Source organism: Taurulus bubalis (genome assembly GCF_910589615.1).
Source record: "Taurulus bubalis genome assembly, chromosome: 13".
Classification (NCBI taxonomy): Eukaryota; Metazoa; Chordata; class Actinopteri; order Perciformes; family Cottidae; genus Taurulus; species Taurulus bubalis.
Window position 1 is genome coordinate 11,772,579 of NC_136601.1, and position 23,902 is coordinate 11,796,480.

At 42.1% G+C, this 23,902-nt stretch overlaps 2 protein-coding genes across 2 annotated transcripts in view; one reads left to right on the forward strand and one right to left on the reverse strand.

Moving 5' to 3' along the window:
• macrod1 (mono-ADP ribosylhydrolase 1) overlaps nucleotides 1-23,902 on the forward strand; it is a gene marked incomplete at its 5' end in the record, with an annotated part of 94,480 nt that overhangs the window by 18,790 nt on the left and 51,788 nt on the right. The window lies entirely within an intron of this gene.
• On the reverse strand, nucleotides 2,499-4,697 carry flrt1b (fibronectin leucine rich transmembrane protein 1b; the record flags this gene model as incomplete). Its single annotated transcript, XM_079228998.1, has 1 exon — nucleotides 2,499-4,697. The coding sequence occupies one exon, from the start codon at nucleotides 4,695-4,697 to the stop codon at nucleotides 2,499-2,501; it is 2,199 nt and encodes a 732-aa protein (XP_079085124.1).

Genomic DNA, 23,902 nt, shown 5'->3' on the forward strand with positions numbered 1-23,902 from the left:
TAAAAAAGAAAGAAAAACAAATGCTGCAAGAAATAACCCTAAAAGAAACCACACCGAACTCGTCCAATATTACTGGTACACAGTAACACAGGTTGGAAAAGAGAAAGAGAGCTACTGAACGTAAGAGAGCTCTCTTTCTTACCTCAATTTATCCCCATCCTTCCCTCTACGGCCTCACTCTTTAGTTCTCTCTACTCTCTACTCGTCCTCTTTTGATCTCTGGCTGTTTGTTAGCGTTTTCCTTTGAAGTTCCTCCTCCCTTCAATTATATTACTGGGGTCAGTGAGAGGCAGTCAGAAAGCAGGTGCCGCTTCCTGCTTCATGCAGTGTGTGTATGTTTGTTTGCTTGTTAAACTGCACAGTGTAGCGGTCAGGCTGTGATCCCTGTGTCCATGCTGTAGTCTGGCCTAAAACTGGACGACCTAAGTAAAGGAAATCTTTACTTAGGTTTTAGACTTTTATTCAGTATAATTTAAAAGATTTTTTTATAACAACTGGAATGTGTATTTGTTTAACTTGCCCAATAAACATGAAGTTCAGAAAAAAACATGGACGACCTGAGTAAACTAATGTAGTTGACTTCCTACTCACAGAATGCATCAGGTCAGGTTTTACAAGTTTTTTAAAGTAAGATTTTTTAATTTTTACTTTGATTTCAACTTAAAATACTAAAAATTAAAAATGCCCTGTCTCTATCACAACAATTTACTGGCCAGGGTAATATCATACCATTGTGTGTTTTTAATCCAATTTTCAGTCACATAAGACGATGAAATACTCACAATTGGGACTCTGAAACTGAAGGAAATATTTAGTATTTTTGCTTAAAAAATTACTTCATTGATTATTCATTTATTCAAATAGTTTTAGGTTGATTTTCTTACGATTAGTTTAATAGACTTAATTGTTTCGTCTCAACTCTGACTTTAATATCTCCATTCTATGAGTAGTAGTAATTTCAACTTCCACCAAAACATTATTAGCTGCTAAAATGTCTTTTCAATTCAGAAGATTTAACCAGGCTCTAGATGATAAAGAGTTACTATTATAAGATGTATGATTAGGTTTCTCTCAGTTCATTTGCAAAGGTAATTTAATAATGAGACCAGACCACAATAGAACTCGGGTGAATGGGTACATATTTTTTCTTAATTCTGAGGGAAAGGTTTCTAATAGCCGCTCTCAAGCTACTCATTTATTTATCTTACAGTCTTGGCAATCATTTGATTGTCTTGTCATGCCTCTCTTCTCAATGTTGTCCTACAAACGTTGGCATGTAAACGGGTCCATTTTATGATGAAGATACATGACGCATAAGCTTGAGTCTTTCACTTGTAATGATCACAGGCAACTGAAAATGGTGCAGTAGTGGATACACTGGCGGTAAAACTTTTTTGATGATGATTTCACAGTATTACAGTTGTCGCCCCTCTTCTTTACCCCATCTGCACCATTCTCGATCCCCTATCTTCTTTCCCTTTGTCTGCTTTTTTTTTTTTTACCTCCTGCCGCTGCATTTGTCACACGCCCTTTTTTCACTTAACTTCCTTTTTTCCTTCATTTTACTGTCCTCACTGTCTGCCTTCAGCCATCACACCTCTCAGTGCTTCCATCTTTCAAACAGCACCCCTCTCTCCTTGTCTTATTTTCTGTTCTAACCACCCATCTATCCATCACTCCCCCCACTCTCTCTCACTCTCTCTCTCTCCCTCTCATTAGTCTCCCCATGCTGTGGTTTGTGTCTCCTGTCTCTGTCAGAACTCTTATCACAGCTGTCAGCTCCCTTGGCGAGAACAAAGTCGTCCTCTGCTCACGGCATGACAAAAGACACAAGACAAATAAAAGGAAAGAGCCTCCACCAAAAAAAAGAGGCTGAAAGGAGGAAAAATTAAAAAAGGGGGGAGTAAACCAGAGGAAAAGAGGGGGCTAGGAACACATCTTTTCATGTCAACCATGATGCATTGTCATCTGTGGGTTATAACAACCATTGAATTCTCCCTCTGTCATCCTTTTTATCTATACAGCACAGAGCTTAAAGTTGGTAGGAAGATATGAGAGCTATCTCTATACACATCAAGTGCCTTTTCATCATAAATATATCTCCTGCTAAATCAGCTAAGCCTAGTATATCAACCTCAAATAAGTTACTGTGTATTATTATGAGCTGAGAAGAACAGTAGGTTTGAAAGACACTGAGATATCCAAAAGAGAAAACGTAACCATTTATAACTATAAGCAGGGCTGAAAGAAGGATCCACTGTATAATGTAGTATACAGTAGTAGAGTATAGTAGGACTGTTACTTCTGCAACTCAATAGCAATGTCCAATCAACACAGCTGAAATCAGTCTTTTCTACATAGCAAACCAATCAGAATTGAACCAGCAGAGGCACAGAGGGTACTTTGGAAACCAAGGACAATATGGCCACTAGCCAAGGGGTCGTCATCATAGAAATGGCTCCCGGCATTCGTGGCTCAGATAGGGTGTCCCTGTATTATCACGTGTAGGCATAATCTATGTCGGGGATGCCACCCTCTCTGTAGCCACGGTTGGTACCATAAGTGGCATGATGGTGGCTGGTTTGGCTGAGGATGGTGCCATTGAGGCTGCCGGCTCCGTGGCTGCTGCGGTAGGTCCCGTTAGCTTGGGAGGAAGAGGAAGAAGAGGGGAAAATGGTGTGGATGTAGGTGACATCCTCCAGCTTAGGCTGCAGGGGCTGATGGGCCATAGCTGTCATCTGAAACCCTGCAGGAGGGGCCCTGATCTCTAAGATGGAAGTGTCTTTCTTGGTGCCTGACTCTACATAGTCATCATAAGGTTTCCCGCCCCGGCCTCTGCTGTACGAGCCTGAGTCCCCGGACACGTAACTTGTTCTCTGTCCATACCAGCAGAAGATGCCAAAGATTAACAGCAGGCTTACTAATGCTGTGGCACCCCCAATGATCCCAGCCAATGGCAGGGCTGTTAGTTCTGAGTCCTGTCCCTCTTTATCTGAACCCTCCCCTCCTGTGTTGACCAGTGCCTCTCCAGTTTCTATCTGAGCGCAGGCCGGGGCCGAGTCTTTACTGTCTGTGTCCATGATGCCAACTCGAGATAAACCCATGCTGGAACCCCCAAAGGAGGACTCCTGTCGTAGTGGCAGCAGACATATGAGGTAATGGGAGCGTGGGGTAAGCTGGGTAAGGAGGTACTGCCTCCTCTCTCCAGGTACCAGAGTCTCTGTTATGGAGCCAAGAGCTGCACTGCTACCCAACCTCAGCCACGACAAGCGGAAGGAGGGTGCCGGCTCTGGACACAGCCAGCTCACCAGTACGCTGTCCGAAGAGAGAGGTTTTACAGTCAGCTCCAGGGCCTCTCCAGATACCTGTCCCCCTTCACCAGGAGGCAGAGGCATAACAAAGCCCGGCCGCTTGGCTCGCAGGGTGAAGAGGGAACCTTGTGTGGGGACAAGCAGGGAGGTAGTTGTGGTACTGCCATGGGGGACTGAAGCCACTGCTTGGCCCCCTCCAACACCATCTTCACCACCTCCATCTTTTTCTGCTGGGTTCATCCCCATTCCAGTACTGGGACCAGCAGCAGGGCCTTCACACTGCTCCATCATGGAGGTTAGTTCTCTGAGGGCCTGCCCCCTTACAGGCTCCGGCCCCTGACAGGTCATACCCCTGACTGTCACCGCTGCTCCCCGGCTGTGCAGCCATGCGTGGAGCCAACGAAGGTTGCAGCCACAGTACCAGGGGTTTCCTCGCAGCAGTAGCAGCTCCAGGCTTTCTGTATCCTTCAGAAGTCCTCGTGGGAGAGTGGTCAGATTGTTTCCTGACAGATCCAGCCTCTGTAGCCGCCGCATCGCATCCAGAGCCCCACGTGGTATGTGAGTCATTCCATTGTCTTGCAAATGGAGACGCACAAGGTGAGCCGATGGTAGGTAGACTGGCGGAGACTGCAGCGCATTCCTGACCAGTGACAGCTCAGTCAGGTTGGAGAGACGGGAGAAGGTGTCATCTGCAATGCGAGTGTTGGCCAGCAGGTTCCCATCCAGGACCAAGCGTCGCAGGGAGGAGAGCCCACGGAAGGCATGTGTGGGGATGGTGCTGATTCTATTGTCGTCCAGTCGTAACTCTTCCAAGGATGCCGGCAAGCCTGCAGGGATGCTTGATAGGTGGTTCCGAGACAGAAACAGTAGTCGAAGCCGCGGAGTCCCAGAAAAAGCTCGCTCCTGGATGCTAACTGTGGATATAGAGTTATCATCCAGGTGCAATCGTTCTAGTAATGGGAGCTTGGCCAGAGCTGATCTCGGTAACGTTCGTATATTATTATCCTGCAAATGGAGCTCCCGTAACGAAGGCGGGAGGTGTATAGGGAATTCATCCAACTGGTTGGCATAAAGGTAAATCACTCGTATGGAAGTGCTGCGTTCCAGTGATGGAGGTAGGCCAGCGTTAGTCAGCCGGTTGCTCTGCAAGTAGAGGATGGCAGCCATTAATGGTAGTGGAGGAATTATACTGAGGCCACGGTCGTTGCAGTAGACAAAACCCTCATCACAGCGGCACACTGAGGGACAAACAATGCCCTCATCTCCCTCGCCCGTCTCCATGGCAATTGCCGCTGCCGCCAGTTCCAGCACCTCAGCCAATAAGGTGAGGCACAGGAGGAGCAGAAAGAGCCAATCGCGGAGCTCGGCAATACTCTCAGCTGCCATGTTGGTGCTCAGCCCCTGATTGAAAGAAAGAAAATGGGAAACTGGATTAAAACAAGTACAAAGGCTTTACTCACTGATTGTAAATCAAAGTCACTTTTACATTCAAAAGAGAAACGACAAGTTTTCCATGAAAATAGTGCAGGACAAACTCCAAAGAATTTCTTAACTAATGTGCTGTCATATCAAGCTGCTGTTAAAAGTTACATTTTTATATAAAGTGAAGAAGATTTGGAGATTGAATAGGCAGACATACTTAATAGGGGCTGTCCAGTATTATATGGGTCAGAGCGACCAAGCAGAAGACTAATGGACATTTAAAGGCAGACAGTGCGATGAAGGGTGGAGTGAGCAGGCGAGGAAGATTACAAGAATTGGTAAAAGGATGACAAAGATGGAGAAAATTGGACAGTGACAGTTGCAGGGAGAAAAAATAATGGAGGATTTTTTTTCCCCAGGGAGATTAACTGAAACGGAGTGAGTGACATAAAACTAAAATGGAGGAGAGGTCGGGGAAAAGAAAATCAGATTAATTGCCCACGGTGTTGTTGATTTCTTTGAAGACACCAGAAGTGGTGAGCTTGTTGTTATTGCACTATATCTGACCTTCCAATACAATTATATAGAGAATACATGTAAATGAAGAAATAGAAAAGAAGAATAGTTTGACATTATGACCAAAACACACACCAAGAAATGCACACACAAATGAGTAAATATACTAACGCAAAGTATTCGTATACAGAACAGAGTCTCAGTACAAGCTGGCATGTATAATGCATGTTTTCTCTTGGTTGTTATTGTTTGTGAAATTTCTATAAATTATTCAGACAAGTGGTCTTGAAATCCCTAGAAATGTTTTAGCAAGATATTTTACAGAGAAGCATTTTTCTGCAACATTAATACGTTCCTCGGTCTATGTTTTATGACTTGTCTCCTAGTGAATTCCTGACACCAACATCAATAACATGAATTTACAATTCAGATAAAATGATCTCTGTGCACTCACATTCCCAGCACACTATTTATAGCATATGAATAATATACAGTAGTGAAAGTTGTGGAAATTACATAGTGGCGTACTCTTGTTTGAATCCTATCTTTTGGGTGGCCTCGGGCTAGAAAATGTGCCCTGACGTGTAATGCCTGACATGATTTGACAGCACATTTGATAAACAAATCCTCTAAAGGCAAGTCCCCCCCCCCTTCGGTGCACAAATGTATGTGTGTTTGTTTCGTATGTGAACTCAGTGATAGATGCAAAATGGCCCCTTGGCTGCAGTCAAAATCTATGCAAAGCAAACAAGAGATGGCAACAATAGAAGAGATGGAGGGGGGGGGGGGGGGGGGGGGACAGATGGAATGGAGAGTTGGACACTCAGTCAGTGGAGGCGAGAGGAAAATATTTTTTGGCAGCAAAGACTCAAGTCTGTATCAGCTGAGTTTGCTGCAAAAAGAACAGTGTTGTTTTTGCTTGTAAGAAAGGTGTAACAAATAGCTGCATTTGTGTTCATGCTTGTTTGTGCCTCTGAAAGTGTGGGTTTGTGTGTGTGTGAGAGAGATCTGCATCATCAACAGCAAGCAGCTCCTGTCTCCGCTCAACACAGGCAGTTTTTGATATTTAGGGTAAAAAAGAATGTGCGCCCGCCGTGCAATTCAGCATGGACCCAGACATTATTTTTCTCTTTTACTTAATGGTATTTTTAGCTTAAATCTGACTATTTCCAAGCGTCCCCGGCATTTGAGAGACAGAGAAAGTAAGGGAGAGGAACATATGCACACAAGAAGAAGTGTCAAGGTAGAAGCTGAGACCATATTGGGAGTGCTTTATGAATATCAACTAGCATATGCTTTGGTGCTACACTATCCCTGCTTCCCTTTCATAAATACCACTTGGCACAAACCTGTATGAGTGTTTCTGCTTACATGCCAAGGTTTCCTACTGACACATCCTCTTAATGATCCTTAGATTTTCTGTCTTCTCTTCCCTGCCTCGTTCTCTCACTCTCTCCAACTGTCGCTGTCCCTTATGGCGCTCTCCCCTTTGCTGTATCTTTATCTTTTCACGCCATCTACCTCTCCCATCCGCCCACCACCACCTCGCCCCCTTCATAATCTTTCATTATATCCGCTCTCAGGTTTGTTTACAGAAGTGTCCGTGCAGTCACCCTCCTCCTCTCCTCTCCTCTCTCTTTTTCTCTTTCTAATCCGCTTTTATCGTTTCCTCTCCAGTTGTCGGTTGATTCCTGCATACTGAGATTGGATCAATCAGCTCTGGTTCAGTCCTCCTGCCCAGACCTCCCCTCTCCCTCATGGCGACTTAGTTTCTCTTTTTCATTTAGATGCAGCAGACCCCCCACCTCTTATTTTTCCCCACCTTCTCTTTCTCACTCCCTCTTGTCCTCAGCTTTCTCGCCTCCGCATTCGCCTTCCTCTCCCTTCGCGGCACCCCCACCCCTATCGTTTCAATCATCTTCTGAAATGAAAGCCTTTGTGTGAGCACAGAGCCAGTGTGTGCTTTTATTCCTATCATGTAGCTGAAAGCAAGATGTATGTGTGTTCTTCATTGCGGTGAATGCAGGAAGAGAGTGTCTGTGTTTGCGTGTGAGGTCAGAGTGTGATTGCAAAAGGACTCGCTAACCTGCTCAGTCTCTGTGCCTTTCACGTCCGCCGCAGCTTTGTTTTTCCTGTATCAAGGATTTGTGGAGAGGAGTATTAAATATGTGTGATTGAGGATGTAGCTGTGGATCTCTGTGTGCTAGTGCAGTTTCCTAGTCTTCTTTGAATCGTTCAAAAGTGTAGTCTTGCTCCTCAGGGCCGTTGAATCTTCCTCAGCTTGGGTGAATGATGATAGGGATGATGATAGCCTGTACTCCAGGGCTGCGCAAGTAGCAACACCAGCATGGCTCAAAGCCGCCTCGGCACCCACATTTGTGTGTTGTGCGTGTGTCCTACTGCCAAGCTCTCGCTCTCTCTCTGGGGTAAGGGGCTTTTAGGCCTGCCAACTCAAGTCATCTTCAATGAGCGTCCAGGGGCCTAATTCTGAACCCACCGCTCCACACCCAAAATGCTACAGTTGGGCAGACAGTCAGAAGATGGTTGAGGGCTCAAGGGTCCTTCTTCGAAGTCAAAAGCAATCCTGGATACTCATGCAAGCAGTGGGTCATGCAAAAATAGTTCAGTGCTGTGATACACTTGCTTTGAATATCCAGGTAGTGGTTTTAATTCATGAGCAGCAGAGAGGGAATAAGTGGGATTTTCACAGCTCAGAAAAATCCAGCAAAGAGTCCTTACGATTATTAGTTGTATTATAACAATTATTACAACATCAATTTCACACTTCAGTGATGGTTATGAGTATGTTTGAGGCCGTGATGGACAATTTGGACCGGTGCAGGCTGTAAGAGTTGGGTTCCTTCCTTCTCAGTTTCTGCCTCACTCTCCTCTGTTAAATGTTTAATCGCTTCCTTTCCAGTTCACACGGATGATCTTCAGAGGCTGTATGTGGTTAGCTCTGAGCAGCGCTGGGATGGCCGATCACGTGGCTTAGTGTGAAAAGTTCCCCCACAGGTTAGCAGAAATGGGCCACTGTCAAGTATCCTCAAGGTAGACTTCGCTGCTGTTTGCTTCAGCAGGACAGCTGGCTGAGTGTCAGTGTGCACCAACCTGAGAGGAGACAGGAGAAAAGTGCAGTTTTTTTTTTTTATTCTCGGAGATGCAGTGAATCAGAGGAACAAGGTATTTGAGGAATTTTTTTATCCTTCTCTACCACACACACAAAGGGCCAATTGTAACGCATTAAAAAATGAATCTAAAATGCAGAACCAAACCACATCTATTTTGAGCCCTTTAACTAGCTTTCATTATTTAGTGAGCCCCATTTTTAAGGGTTCTAAGGCAAGAATAATACATAATATTGCGAATAGGTCTGTAATCCCCTCAAATCTGTCATGCAACTTGTATACGTCAACTTGAAAAGATATTCAAATACTGGCACAGTAGGTTTTATGTCTTTTACGTGTTTATTGCTAAAATAAATAAGAATAAAGGTGCTTTTATGAGGCTGCATAAATTAAATGCTTTTCTGTCTTCTTTTTTAATTTTTATACCAGCTGTCTTTAAGTGACGCCAAGATGTACTTTTAGATTTCAACATTGGCACAGTATGGAATACTAAAAGGTACGGGCTAAATAATTATCCCCATCAGAACGGTTATACCTTTTAAAATTAAGTACCTCGTGAAAACACTTCCTGAAGGTCAGCGCTCCATATGCACAACACTAAGCTCCCAACGGACACAAACCTCGCATTAAGGTAACTCCATGTTTCATATCTGGGTTTTTTTTCTTCAAACAAAGCTTTTGAGCTTTCATTAACCACCACGCGTTAAGTGCCTGTATCTTGGGTGCAGAATCAAACCCCCCAGTGAAAACTGGCTTTAGAAATATACGGTTTTCATCAGGCATACTGAGTGTACAGAGACAGATTCATCAAGGCCATTAACTGCTCCGCTGCTCACATTCGCCTGTTCACTTCATCCCAGAGTAAGTAGACTACATAGCCAACTGGGAAATTATCATGCCGTTTGCTTAAACACAAATAGAGACAAATAAAGATGTCCTCATTTTCATTTTCAAAGGACACATGCTGCAGCTGTGAAGAAGTTGGTCAATAGCCTCATGTCTTTGCCTGGAGGTGTCCTTGAAGGGTGTTTTTTAAATCATCCACGAATTGTGCATCATACATCCTAAACTCGGAGCGACTATGTGTGTTTCTAGGTCTGGGGTTTGAACTGTTTCCACAAATGGAAAGAAATGTGTTTAATTGGGTGTACAGTTTAGTAGGGTAGCTGGTGTGGGACAGAGTTGTTCAGTGTGTGGTGCGATAAATTGTCCTTTTTAATAAAACGGCTCCAGACTGATATCCAGTTTGTGGCATAATAAACTGATTTATATGTGCAGAGTGCAGCTAACATGTGTAATGAAAACAGCACTAGGTGGGAGAGAATGCTAAATAGACATTGTTTGCAAAAACCATTGACTTTGTGATTGGCATTTAAGGATAAATTAGATAATGGTCTGTTCAAGGACAGTCTCGATGTATACAGAGCGTTATGTTTGGTGCTGTAATAACATTATATATTGCTGGACGCTTTTTATTCCATTCCTTTGTAATTCATGGGTTGACGTTTAATACTAAAAATCCTTTCATGTTGGTATTTTGGAGGGCAAGGCTTTTAAGTGGCTTTGAAGTCAAATCATAATTCAAATGAAGACTTTTAATTGGATGTCATCAGTCATGTATTAAAAGCAGATGTCATCTTTAATGACAGCAACTGTCATTTTAAAACAAGTCCCCTTAATTGGTTGCAATGTCTGGTCCAGAACTACCCTTACACTCGGCACTAATCTTTGCCTACCGCAGGCAAAATGTCTGCCTGCATTGGACGAGATGTGAATATTGAACATCAGCAGCATTTCAACAGCTCCCTGCCATTGCCCATTAGACATCAATATGTGAAGCTCTCTGTCTGTATAATGTCGAGGCTGTCCTTAAAACCTTTTGTGATGGATTTTCAGAGGCCTAGCTATAGGGGAGAAGAGGAGACGAAGGAAATAGGGAGCACATATTAGAGCAGGGAGTTAGGAGAGAAAAGCTAGACTCTAGTCATTTAGGACAGGGAGTATCTGAAAAAGGTGTCTGTTGGAGCAGGTGCAGAAAGTTAACGACTTCTGTTTGTCATATCTGTGTTTCAGCACAACTTTTCAAATATCTCCCTTATCAATCGTATTACATTTCTCCAAATGTGAATGTAGTGGTTAACTTCCAAGAAAGAGATTACAAAAGCTGTTAATGGTGAACAAATACACCTTGACATGGAGCCAGACATCTTTTGCTGGATCACAAAGAGTTTTGAGTGCTCTTTGAGTTTATCTCCTCTATACAAATGTCATTCCTTTGATGGTAAAATGTGCAGTTTTTAAATGCACGCTCAAGTGTCCTAACAGCACCCACATTCACATTGAAATTCAGACGGCATAGAACAACTCTTGACTTCTAATGGTGGTTGTAAAGGTACTTGAATGTGAGGTCAACAACTGTCTGATATGAAGTTTCATTAGGTCTCTAATATCAGGCCATACAAATGTTGGATGTCGCTGTTTTTCACAGTGGATTTAGAATAAAAACAAAACATAAGAATACAGTAGAGCTGAAACGTTTAGTGAATAAATAGATAAGTAGTTTGACACGAAACTTTGCCAACAACTTCAATGATGAACTCTGCCAAGGAGGCTATGTTTTCAGTTAGGCTTTTTGTTCGTTTGTCATTACAGAAAAACTACTGGATTTTCATGAAATTTTGTAAAAAGTTGTAGAATAGGCCAAAGAACAGCCCATCCATTTAGGAGCGGATCTGAATCACGGGTGAGATACACACATTATTTTTCACTTCTGGAAAAGGCCTCTCCAAGTGCTCTGATGGTTATTTATTGATTTCAACCTAAATGCCAACAATTTAATGGTTCCAACTTCTAATATTTATTGCTTTTCTTCTATGAAAATATTTTCTGTTGGACATTTGGTCGTAGAAAACAAGCAATTTACATTTAAAACTTTGTAACTGAGGAGTATTTTTTTATTTTACCTCCACCAATTTGTCAGAAGGATTACAGAAAGTATTGGCCCCGATGAGCAGATCCGAATCACTGGGTGGATACCCGAATAATCTTTCACTTTCATTAACATTGCAAGATAAGACATGGCCTTGGCTGAGGCCTGTGCTCTCAGTGCCATTCTAATCTTTAATTCTATTAATCAATAAGATGATGGAAATAATCATTAGTTGCCACCCTAGATGGACTATAAGGCATCTTTTTTGAAAGTAATGATATACAGTTTATTTCTTGTTTTTGTCCAGAATGAAATCTCAGGTGTTGGCCAACAGGTGTTCAGGCCACAGTCAATTGCTTTTTAGTGTTTGGAATTTCTTTTATTAATGTACTGTGTCCTTACAGAGTGAAACCACAGTCAAATGAGTAACTGTTCTCTGGTAACAGAAGTGCATTAAGAAAAATAGACCTACAGTGATGTAAAACAGTCAGGGCTTGCAGAACAGGGTAAATAGTTGAATCATACTACAGTTGCTCAGTAATAAGTGTAATATATCTCCTAATTTTCTTTTGAACTGTGTTAGTATTTTCTCATAAAAAAAAAAACCTGCATTATTATTTCTTCTTATTACTTTCTACTTTGCCATTATTCTCCCACCGCTAGTGAGGAGCAGCAAAAATAAAGAGAGCAGTTCCCACACTTGGGCAGGTGACCCATTTAGTGTTGAGGTTCTAAACATTCCTGACTGACTCGTCACTGTGCGTCCTCTCTGTTGTACTTGTTTTTCTTCTTCTGCAGAACCGAGAGCAGAGAACGCCTCATTTCTCGTGGGGACAGAAAATCACTGCTCTTGTGAGCCAGTCAGTCAACTTTGTAGCCTACAGGCACGCCGGAATATGTGATTTTCACTGTGGCTTCTTCGCAGTCCAAAGGCTCTCGCTGTTTTGTTTTCCTCTTTGCTTTGTACTATAACGATCAGATATAAGCATCTTTTTTCTTTGCTTTGAGGGACAGTAGAGTAGGCTCGTATTACCAGCTGAATAAACTGAGAACACACCGAGAAATATGCAAGAGTAAACATATAAAGACAATACATTTGCATCTGAGCTCAAGGCTGCTGAAGGCTCCAGTATAACTCGCTGCAACACTTTTTATGGAACGCATCTGTTACAGAAAAGTGAACAGATGTGTAAATATGTGCATGTTCTTAAAGATTTGGAGGTAGCCTATGAACAGAAGTTACTGTATGTGCGTTGTTGTAGGTCACCTTGTATAATCTCTATATGGAGGTGAGATATAAAGAGGAGAATCTGGTACTACAGGTGTCGACATGAATACGTTTTTCTTTGACATGAGCTACAAGAGGAAATGATGGGAATGAGACTAAGGACTACGATGCCTCTGGTTACAGAAATATAAACAATAGAAACGGTGTAATTGATATTTTTTTGCCGTTTTCATAAATAATTACCAGGAAAAATAACATATTTTTTTCTTTTGAAAATTCTACTTCAGACGACCTTCGAGCTGCATTTTCACAAATTTGAAACATTGTAGTGGGTGGCAGCAGGAAATTGACAATATCACATCTCCTTTTCCATCCACCCTTTGCTCCGTCAGGCTGTTCAGAATAATTTTGGAAAATGGAAAGCAAAGAAAAGTGACAGCTGTGTTACTTGGCAGAGTGCTCGCTCTGTGCACTATAGGGAGCAAGGAGATAGGAAGTGAGGGAGTAGGAGCTAGGGATTAATAGTTATGGGGCTGGGGACCAAAGTCTGAGTACTTTGTAATCATGTGGCTGCCTAACCCCAGTGTTAGCGGGGTTGATGAGCATGCGTCCCTGCTGACACACTCTCTCTACATCCACTCTGCTGAATATTAATATGGAGGAGAGAATTCCTCTGAGCCCCATTGTCAGACGGCCCTATTGTTCTCTGCTGGCCTCTCGCCGTGTGTGCATGTGTGTGTTTAGTGTTAATGTGTTAGTTGGTGTCTACATTGTGTGCTAGTGCATATTATTATGCCCATATCTTCATTGTTTGTGTGTGTGTGTGTGTGTGTGTCGGCTGCAGCAGAGCAGCAGTTAAAGCGGCAGGGAGGGAGATGAGGGGTGTGTTCAGGGCCCGCCATGGCCCATAAAGACAACTGGCCTGAGAACACTTGGACCAGCCATCAGGGCCCAACATTGGCAATTATTTCACCTCGAGGCACTATCTGTAAAATGAACACGCTCATTAAAGTGTGTGTGTGTGTGTGTGTGTGTGTGTGTGTGTGTGTGTGTGTGTGTGTGTGTGTGTGTGTGTGCGTGCGTGCGTGCGTGCGTGCGTGCGCGCGTACACATGCCCGCAAGTCAATTTAGAGGCACGGCAAATATATGGCAGCACAAATGCTTGTCTTTCAATCAAAGCGTAATGTGCTGTTTATGATGTTTGACTTTGGATGTGTGCTCATGGATGTGTGTATTTACGCATTTCTTGTGTGTTTGCGAGCACGTCTGTGTGTGTGTTTGTGTGTAACTGTGTTTATGTAGGTGTGCGTATGTATCTGTATGGATTTATGTGTGTGTGACTGTTTAACTACCCCGCACACGTAACTTCCCCATCTCTGCTTCCCTGTTTCTCATTTACTGAGCGAGCGCCAGAGAGAACGAGTGTGGGGGAAACAAGAAAACAAGTGATAGGAGGGAAGGAGAAGGAGAGGAAGGGATAAAGAGAGATGGTGAAATAAAGGCAGAGAGGGGGGTGGAGGTTTACAGGAAAAAGTGAAGCTGGAGTAAAAGGGAGAGGGGGGACCGCAGAGAAGAGGGGGAGATAGAGAGAGGCAGGAAGATGGGGCGAAGAGAAAGAGGCGGAGGAGGAGGCAGCAGATTTATGAAGCCATTGGAATGTAATTTGGAGGCAGAAATTACTGTCAGCCTGAGCAAGGTTTAAATTCAGTGAAGCCTGAATCCAGGGCCTGTGTGTTTGTGTGTGTGTGTGTGTGTGTCTGTGTGGCAAGTATCACAGACAAATGGATAGCAAATGTGATGCAGAATAATACCACAGAAGCTCTGCAGTTACTTGTCATACACACTGATCGCCATATGAGTGTGTGTGCGTGTATATGTGCATGGACTTTATTTTTTTTACTACTCCTCCATGCATGACTGACGTGACTACACGGCATCGGAACATAACCCTGCATTCATATTTAACAGCTCATATTTCATCCATGCTTGAAGACGCAGACACACACACGCCCACTTGCACACACACACAGACGCAGGCACTGAATTCTTGTCAGGCTCTGAAGGCCGTGACTCCGGCAGACTTAGTCGAGGGTGTCGGCGGCGTGGACGGACCGAAGGCTGAGGGGGGGGCAGTGCGGGAGAGGAAAAGACAGAGAGAGGGAGCGTGCCAAGGATAGACAGAGAAAAAGGTAGAGGTGGGAAATAAGAAAAAGAGAGAGGGAGAGGCACGAAGAGGGGCTACAAAGAGGAGGGAGAGGGATGTGACTGGCTTTCTAACACAGCAACACACAGCTTCCATTTAGCATGAGAGGGAGGGGCAGAGAAGGAGAGAGATGTGGGAGAAGACAGACGGGGATAATCAGCAAAGATCTGAAGGGAGGCCGCTAACTTCTAATCGGGCTCCTCATCAATTAGCTTCTGTGGGCAAACGAGTAAAAGGACAATGCTGTTTTTCTATATACTTTTGGGACAAATTCGAAAGAAAAGACCAAAACCAATGTGTTACTATTTCTAACCTGTCTGTGGCTGTCAACCCCGAGTCCATTTGTTTCCACAAAGACAAGTCTCTGATCCAAATATATAGTTTAATTAAAAAAGAGAAAAGTAATTATCTAACAGCTGAATGAGTATTATAAATAGTCAGTATTTACAGCAGGTTAGTGTTTATGGCATTGGCTCAAAAAAAGAGTATGTTCATTGTAATGGAAAAAAGTATCTCAATTCTGTTTTAACATGTTTGATGACATCTAGCTCTTGTTCTGAAGGACGATGCTGAATGCACTTTCTCAATCATTTTAGACAGAGGCGCCTGCACAATGAATGCCATTGAATGTAAAGCTCTACAACACAAAGGAATTACGTGTTTTTTTTTGTGGGATTTTTTTTTGACAACAAGTTAAATATATAATATTGCTAACTTTTTCCATTCAACTATAGACATTGTGATGATTTCTAACCCATTCCTGCTTCCGTCTTAGCAAATGCCTCCTCTGCAGTATTGGGTAGTAATGGAAGTCCACCAATGGCTGTATGCAAAGCAAAGGTGGCGCCAACTAAACTGGAACCGCTTAGTGCATCATCCAGATTTGGAGCAGAAAATAATATCACCCAAAATATTTTTTTGCACAACAAGCCTTACAACAGCCTTCTAGTAAATTGAGGATTAATCCCCTCGACTCAGTCGCTCAGAAATGGAACAAATATATTTAGAGAAATGTAAGTCCACTCCTTTAACACTGCGGTACAGTAGCTTGTAAGTGGCAGTGATGTACTAATGTTCTTAGCACTTTTATCCCATTTTGAGCTATTTGATGTGACAAAACTGTATTTTTAGGTTTTACTGTGGTTGTAAAATGTAATCCACAGTGAAATGTTCCTTTTTTTGCCATTTAAAGCTAAGCACTGAAATCCTTTAAAGTACAGCAGTGCTCTAAAAATGATTCTGTTGTCGCACACACGGAGAGGAGAAAAAAAAGCTTGAGTGCTGATAAATGTCAAGACAAACGTGTTCAACACAGTCAATAACGTTTCGCTATCATCAGCTTCATGAGGCAGATCTGTGCCGCGGTGGTTCGTGCACCACCAGCCTCCGTCAGCAGCTGTTCCCTTAAAATGAAAGCCTCTCACACACACATGCAAAGTTCTCCACGTCTTTTGCACACTTGGAGCAATAAACACCCTGAAGTCTCTCTTACATGCTCACACACACACCCTCACACACTTTGTTGCTCTTTTGACCCGTGAACTTTTTCTCACTAACACACACATACAAACACACCAGCTCTCTGTTCTTTGTTCTTCTAGCCAGTGATAATGATAGCAACACCATTATGCACTGTGACAACACCACCTCCCACTTACTCTCGATAGCAGTTCACACCATGGTACAGTCTCTGCTTCTGTCTCTCTCCGCTTCCCTCCATCTCTCTCTTCTCACTCAGAATAGTGTTGAGGTCAATTATCTCTGAATTTACTTACCCAGTAGACTGACTACTTCTGGCTGCTGGAATGTGTTAAGTGGCCTCTGAGATTATTTAGAAGGTTTCTTGCATGTCTTTTTTTACCGTGCCCCTTTAACACCTTCTCCTCCTGTTTGCTATTTTTCTTTTTCCATTTGGATTCCGTGTTTTTCTGTCACTCTTTTTTGTTCCTCTATTTGCTGGCCTCTTTCTTTCTTCTTTCCTTGGCTTCTGTCTGTCTTTGTCATCTCTCTCTAGTAATAATGATATGTTATTAATATATATTATTATTATTTTATTTTTCATATTAGTTGATGTTAATGTTTACCACAAGATTAATTAGTCAGTATTTCTGTTTAGCTTAAGAATATCTTTTGAACGTATCTGCAAAATGATCAAGAATTGTGCGAGCTGCAAATAAATTGATTCTACAATAAAATACAAATAAATTCAACCCTGTCAGTCTAAATACATGTTCATCAATTAAAATCCCTTGTTTTCTACGGTACCTAATGGCACTTGCGACCTATTGGTGTGCTATTGGTCACTTCACGTGATGCTTCAGGTGATTTTCATATTATTTACCCTCTGTGTTGGAACATATTTGAAACTATTTAAATACTGTCAACAGTGTGCATCAACGGTAAGCCTGTGTTTTGTGTCGGACTTTAAGTGACATAGCCCCACTGACATCGTTACCTAATTCACCCACAACGGCTCTTTACATTTCAGGCTGCTGGGACTGTTTCTGTCGCTTAAGTGCTGATTTGAAAAGTTTCCAATCTGACTTTTGATACATCAAAAGTTGATTCTGTGTTGGGGTTAGGTTATTAGTACGCTGTCAAGCAATGCAACTTATTAACTGTATCTCAAAGTTTCTAATTTTCAAATCTAATTTTCTTTCCGTGTTAATAGAATTTATACCTCTGATACCTCCGTCTGTGTCAGTGTGTGGTGGCAATGTTCTTGCTTTGTTTTCTTTTTTCCCTCCTTTTCTTTCACCTCTCCCCTACTTATTCTGAAAAGTAAAGCCAGCACAAAACTCCGACGGTGATAAGATGAGAGCTAAGAGGTAAGCAGTGCAAATGGGAATTTTCAATAGATGGCTCCTGAAACCTATTGTCAGAGGAAGAGAGAAGATGAAAAAGGACTGAAAAGGAGTGAAAGAGGGAGCGGATAAAGAAGATAGATGGAAGGAGGGGAGCATAGATGGAGGCGGACAGGGAGACAAAGTGAGCTGTAGAGTTTTTGCCCTGGAGGAAGCCGGTTTCCAAAGAGGGAATGAACAGCAGAGGAGGGCGTAAACGAGACATTGAGAGAGGGAGGAGGAGGAGGAGGAGGAGGAGGAGGAGGAGAAGGACGACGAGGAGGAGGAGGAGGAGGAAGAGGAGGAGGAGAGACGGCAGTGAAGAAGAGGTAGTCATCAGAAAAAAATAAAAACAAAGAAGAGGTAGACATGGGTGGATGGACACACACGCACACAAACACACACACATGCAGAGTGAAGGTGTTTTGCATAAATATGATGTGAATAATGAAAATGCTGGCGGCTTCATTTTAAACACAGCAGCTAATAATTAAAACAGTCAGGCCTCACACTGTGGGCTACAGAGACAGCACAGAGATTGTTATGCATAAGCGGTAAATAAACTATATTATCTCTCTGGGGGCTCTCTTGAGGGCTGCGGCCTTGGGTGCTGACAACATATTCACAGTGCTGTGAGCTTGAAGCCCCTTCACCTACTCGCTTCCCTTTCAGTGAGAGAAATATGCAGGTTTAATGATGAGTGTTCATAATTTCTGACTGACCAAAACATATACATGTATCTTTAATAGCAAACAGAAACTCCGATTTAAACCGATTCACTGTTTCTCCCAGCACTGAAGAGCCTTCTGCAGCGGTAATTAGACTTTGGGACACTGGAAAAGCCAGTGGAACCCTCCCAGATGAAAGCTTTTCGTGGGTTGGCAGCTCCTTAAGGCAGGGTGAGGCAGGTTTCATTGCAGGTTTTACAAACTGACACCCTTGAAACTGTGAGTAAAATCCTCCCACACCATACTGGAATGATTTCTCTGCTTAGCCATCTGCGATAGATGACTAATATTAATAAAAACATATTCAGTAGCTGCTATAAAAAGTAGCCTCTATCACATCAGCAGTGTACCATGTGACCTGGCTAATGTCTAAATGAAACATAAACAGCTTTAATATCGGCCTGATACATCGGGCTCACACTGCTCTCTATCAGCACAGGAGGAATACATTAAATTTATCTGCACCAAAAAAAAAAATAGACACCCATCTGCCTGCAATATTATGTGCCAGGAGATGCTATGATATACCCCATCTCTCAGAAAAACACACAATTTCACACACGGCCCAGCATGCATACACATCGTCTCATGACATTATGTGGATAAATAATCCCATTTAAATAAGATTGAGGGTCTTTTTTCTAAATCAAAGCATTTGCACTCTCTCTCTCTCTCCATTTCTTTCTCTCACTCTGTCTCGCTCAGTATGAGGTATGCACAGGAAGTATCTTCCGACAGGCAATTTACAGGCCGGACACCCTCTCTCACACACATATACACACATGCACACACGCACAAAAAAACAGTCCACCAGAAGGCACTCTTAGATAGGTCACAATAACTCTCGCTAGGTTGAACTTGGCACTTATGCCTTTGGAGCAGAATCCCTGGAGTAATTTGTGTGTGTGTGTGTCCGTGCGTGCGTGTGCGTGTCTGTGTGCCTGTGTGTGTTTCTGTGTGCGAGTGATGACAGACGAAACAAGTCATTTAAAATCCAATAAGATGTGAAGTACGTGTGGCCTCCTGGTGGCAAGCTAAGGTGCGGTACTGAAGGTTTGAATCCAGCTGACAGGCTTTGTTACCTCTCACCCACCAACACTTCATCTCTCTCTCCTTCCCTCTCTCCCGCTATTATTTCACTGTCACTCTCAATTTCATTATTATCTCGCTGAGAAAAAAAAGATTCCACAGGAGCTAAACTTTTTTTAAAAAGAATGACAAACTTCTGTGTGGAAGGTGTTGTTTCTGAGTGAACTTAAACCGAAGCATCGTCTGCCACTCAGTCGTTCTGTTTTTGCGGTGTTTACTTTTGTTCCTCATTATAAAGAGACAATGAGTACACTCCAGAAAGGCAATAGGGTAATTATCAAAGCTTATTCATGCACAGAGTCAAGCACGGACCCTGCATACCTGAGAGATCTATTGGAATTCAATACATCAGGTCAAACATATTCCTGCCGGTCGCCCTCACAATCGAGCACCATCTTGACATTCTTTGCAGCGGGTGGAGCACTCTCTGAACATGGCTTGGTAATTGGCTTGTGTGCATCGCTCTCTGATCATTTTGGATAGCGTGGCAGTGTTTGCTTATCATTCTTTGTTGCCGTGGTAGGTTGTGATAAATCAACATTTGGTTCCACTTACACACTTGTGTTAGTCCAAATTGAGAGGTTTTAGTTCTTCGGCAGGTTGTAGATATAAAGAACAGTCGTGTTATTTTCCTGATATGCTGTGGTACTTGGTCTATATTTCTTGCAACAACAGTTAAATGGTTGTAAAGACATTTGAACATGCATTCGCCAAGAAGCACAGGCAAAAACAAAAAGACAGCTGATCTAAAAAAAATGCCCTAAAATATCCAGTCAACATGTATCAACGTGTCAAAGAGCTTTGCAACATATACCAACAAACATGTAAAGGGTAGAAAGTTGACACTATCCTAGCTTTTAAACAGACACAGAAACCTTATATTTGAACACCCACTGTTTGTCAGGAAAACATTGCCAGCCAAAGCACACAGTTGGTGCAAGTCCCAAAATCTATAATTGAGCTATTTAAAAAAAAAAAAATACAAGTTCCAAATGAATTACATGCACCACATGTCATTGCAGTTCTATTTTGTTTGCTGCAGGCAACACACTTAACTGTGGTGCAACTGATACAAAGTCAGAACAGACAATCTGGAGCTCACAGCACACAAATGTTCTGCATGTTGGGCTAATATGAGAGAGGGCCTGCAAAAAGGGTTTGCCATTTGTTTTCTAATTATTCTGGTTCTCATTCAAATGCAGTACTTAACAAATCCTGAAGTCTTATTGTTAAGGGGAACATGAAATCTGTCATATAATTACAACAAATATACACTGAAGTAAAAAAGAGACAAATGTAACGCAAAATAAAAATAACATGAGATGATGAATGGCTCTTTATTCCCAAAATAATCAGTAACCCCTGGCCATAGGTGCATAATTTATTCATAAATACTTTCATACATGTCCCTCTCTATTCGCTTTCTCAGCCTTTGATCCAAGAAAGATCAAAAAATAAATCACTCTTTGCATCAAATGAACTCTTCATCGAGATGATCACATCTTTGGTCTTTGCTTTCCTTTCATCATTGGGTTTATTCTCCCAACGAACTGGTTCGTTCTACATCTATTTGTGACAAATTCTCCACAGTAACAACCCCCAATTTAGCAGATATCTCACCTGTCAGTGATACCAACTGATACATTTAAATTATCTTTCATTAACCCGCAGTACCAAAGCTTAATGACTACAGTTCAGTTGTGTTTTTCACGAGTGTGAGGTACAGGTGCTAACTGTATCTGCTATCTAGATGGGGACATTTTATTATATCTGAAGTGAAAACGTTTTAATGATTCAAACATAGCTATTTCCTTTGTTTGCAGTTATTTATTGTAATTTACATATTTAACCCGTATTTCTGGAGATGCCTGCTGTTTTAAAGTCATAGGTAAGGACCAGTGCAGGCGCTCTGAAGTCCTCCGGCTGCTCAAACGAAAGCTCATCTCTGAACTTGGCTCTGTGTGACTACTCTCTGACCTCCCACGCTATCCCTCTGCTCCAACAAATGGACCGACACACACTCAGACACAAAGCCATAATGCAATATAACGTGGCCTAATGCAAGAGCATGTGTTTGTGTGTTGGTAGCTGTGTGTCAGAGAGCCTCCTAAATTTTTAAAACCTTCCCTTGTGTAATGCATCTCGCTCCATATCTGGCATCTACTGTGAGATATATGCGTTTCAGGTTTTCTTGGGATCATGTTTATTATGTCTTTTCGATGAAGTCTTAGCCAAAATATGACATAACCTCAATTATATAAAAGTACAGTTTGTTTCAGAGCCCTACGGCCTCCTACAAAATATTACATAAGGCATAAACTAAGGCAATAACAAACCTACATTGAATCAATTTTAAAATGTTGTTAGTCTTCTCATCCTAAACTCTACAGATTGTTTAACTTTGAAAACAAAGCAGCGGAAGGGCAACGTTGAATTTATTCTTAAAACAAATTATCTTTATTCATTTTTTTATATTGTTGTTTATGGGTTAGAATGCACAATGAATTAATTATATCAACTTTTTTGTTCAACAGACTTTTTGCTATTCTTTCTGGGTCATCTGAGGATCTGAGCTGGTTAAATGACCACAGTAAAGTTACGACTAAACAAGGAGCTGAAAATCACTGTAAAGCTCTGTAGAGCGGAGGGGATCTGCAGATTTAGGTGATAATTATCTGTAGGTTTGTACGAGTGAACCCAATCATGTCTTTGTTGCATTTTTATTATGAAAATAATTATAATAGCCGGTAAAAAGGGGGGGAGCCTAATAAGCAAGCCCGGATAACGCGAGCCTTACGTGTGTTGTGTTCGGTTCATCAGCTACACCTAAGACATTTACATATTGAGATCCGATGACAATACTTCCAGAATCGCGGTAACAAGAATGTCTATCAACATCAAATGTAATTGTAAATGCCCTTATAGTAATGTATAGATACGGATCACATGTTAATATTAGGTGTAAATGGGGCTTATTCCATTTAGTGAAGCTGCCAGTCGTCCTTTTGCGGATAGGATTGTCTGTTCTTTACATTTTCAATTAGTCTTTTTTCTTCTTTTGTTCAGTATATAGTGTACTGGGGAAACGGACAAGATCAGATAAAGGAGGAAGGTTGAAATCCATGACGCATTATAAGCTCATAGTATTTCCCTCAGCCTGCTGACCCACCATTTATATGATCTAGGATTTTCTATCAGTTGTATAAGAGTTAGAGCAGCATTTTCTCTTCTGTTTTTTGAATAGTCTGTTTTCTACAAACATGTTGTTTTTGCCATGACAGCAACTGGGAATCTGAAAACTGAATGTAAAGAGCATGATCAGATTTGTGTCGTTGACTGACTTCGTACTGTCAGTTTGACTGTTTACATCTAAATGACCTGTATTTGTTAATGATGAGAAAAAGGTCCGGAGTCCTCAGTAAGTCATCCTGTGCCGTCTCAGTCTGAGTGTCCATAAAGCCGCTCAGGACACGGTTATGAAATCATTGTTTCGAGGGCGGGTAATACTCTAAATCTGGCTACAACTGCAGTGTTTCCCACACACAGGCTATAATAGGGTGGGGTGACTGGGAACATTAATGCGCACGTATATTTTGAGACCCATATTTAAATATCACGCACTCCCCTCCTACCGCTGTTCATTTGGTTTGAGCACATACACTTGTAAATTCTGCATTCTAGTTCATTATTGGGCTCTTTATACGCCAATGTTTTCCATTTTGTTTTTTTATGTATGCCATGAAATAACAGGACAAATTCATATCTGATGATCAATGAAGCTCAATGGTTTCATTCATCTGACTGATCAATTGATACAAAATAAAAAAAACATCCATGAAAAGGCCGAAAGTCAGTCAAGCAAGGACATTTTCAATTTGTTACTATCATACATTGATTTGGATGGGTACCAATTAAAATATTGAATCATTAATAAAAGGAAATTTTAACAGCGTGCCAACGTTTACAAGCATTGATGTGCTTAGTAACAGTCCAGACCTGGTTTCAAACTGCTGAATTATTTACATTTTGCAGTAAAACATTAATGCTGAATTTCATGACTGCAGGCAAGCAAACAAAGCTGAGGACGGTCTTTGAGATGGATGTAAATCAATCCTTGATTTCTAATAGATGTAAGCTACAGTTTGAGCTAATAAAGCTGATGTAAAATAGTGAATTAGATGAATAGAGTCAGATGCCATTCAGTAAGACATGTTGGATAAGTAGGTCAAATAGCCTCTGGACACCAGACATACTGCTTAGACACATGAAGCATAGAGAGTCATCTCTTCCTCTTGACACCTGCTGTTCTGCCACAGGGCGCTGACCCAGGGCCTTGAACACTGCTCACCCCTCCACGCAATCACTCGCTAGTAAACTGAACAAACTGCCACCAGGGGAAAATGTCCTCACAACTGAAGAAAACTGGACAGTTTTAACCCCGGGGTCATGCTCCTGGTGTTTTTACAGTTGACACTATGGAACAAATTCCCTGCATGCATGTACAG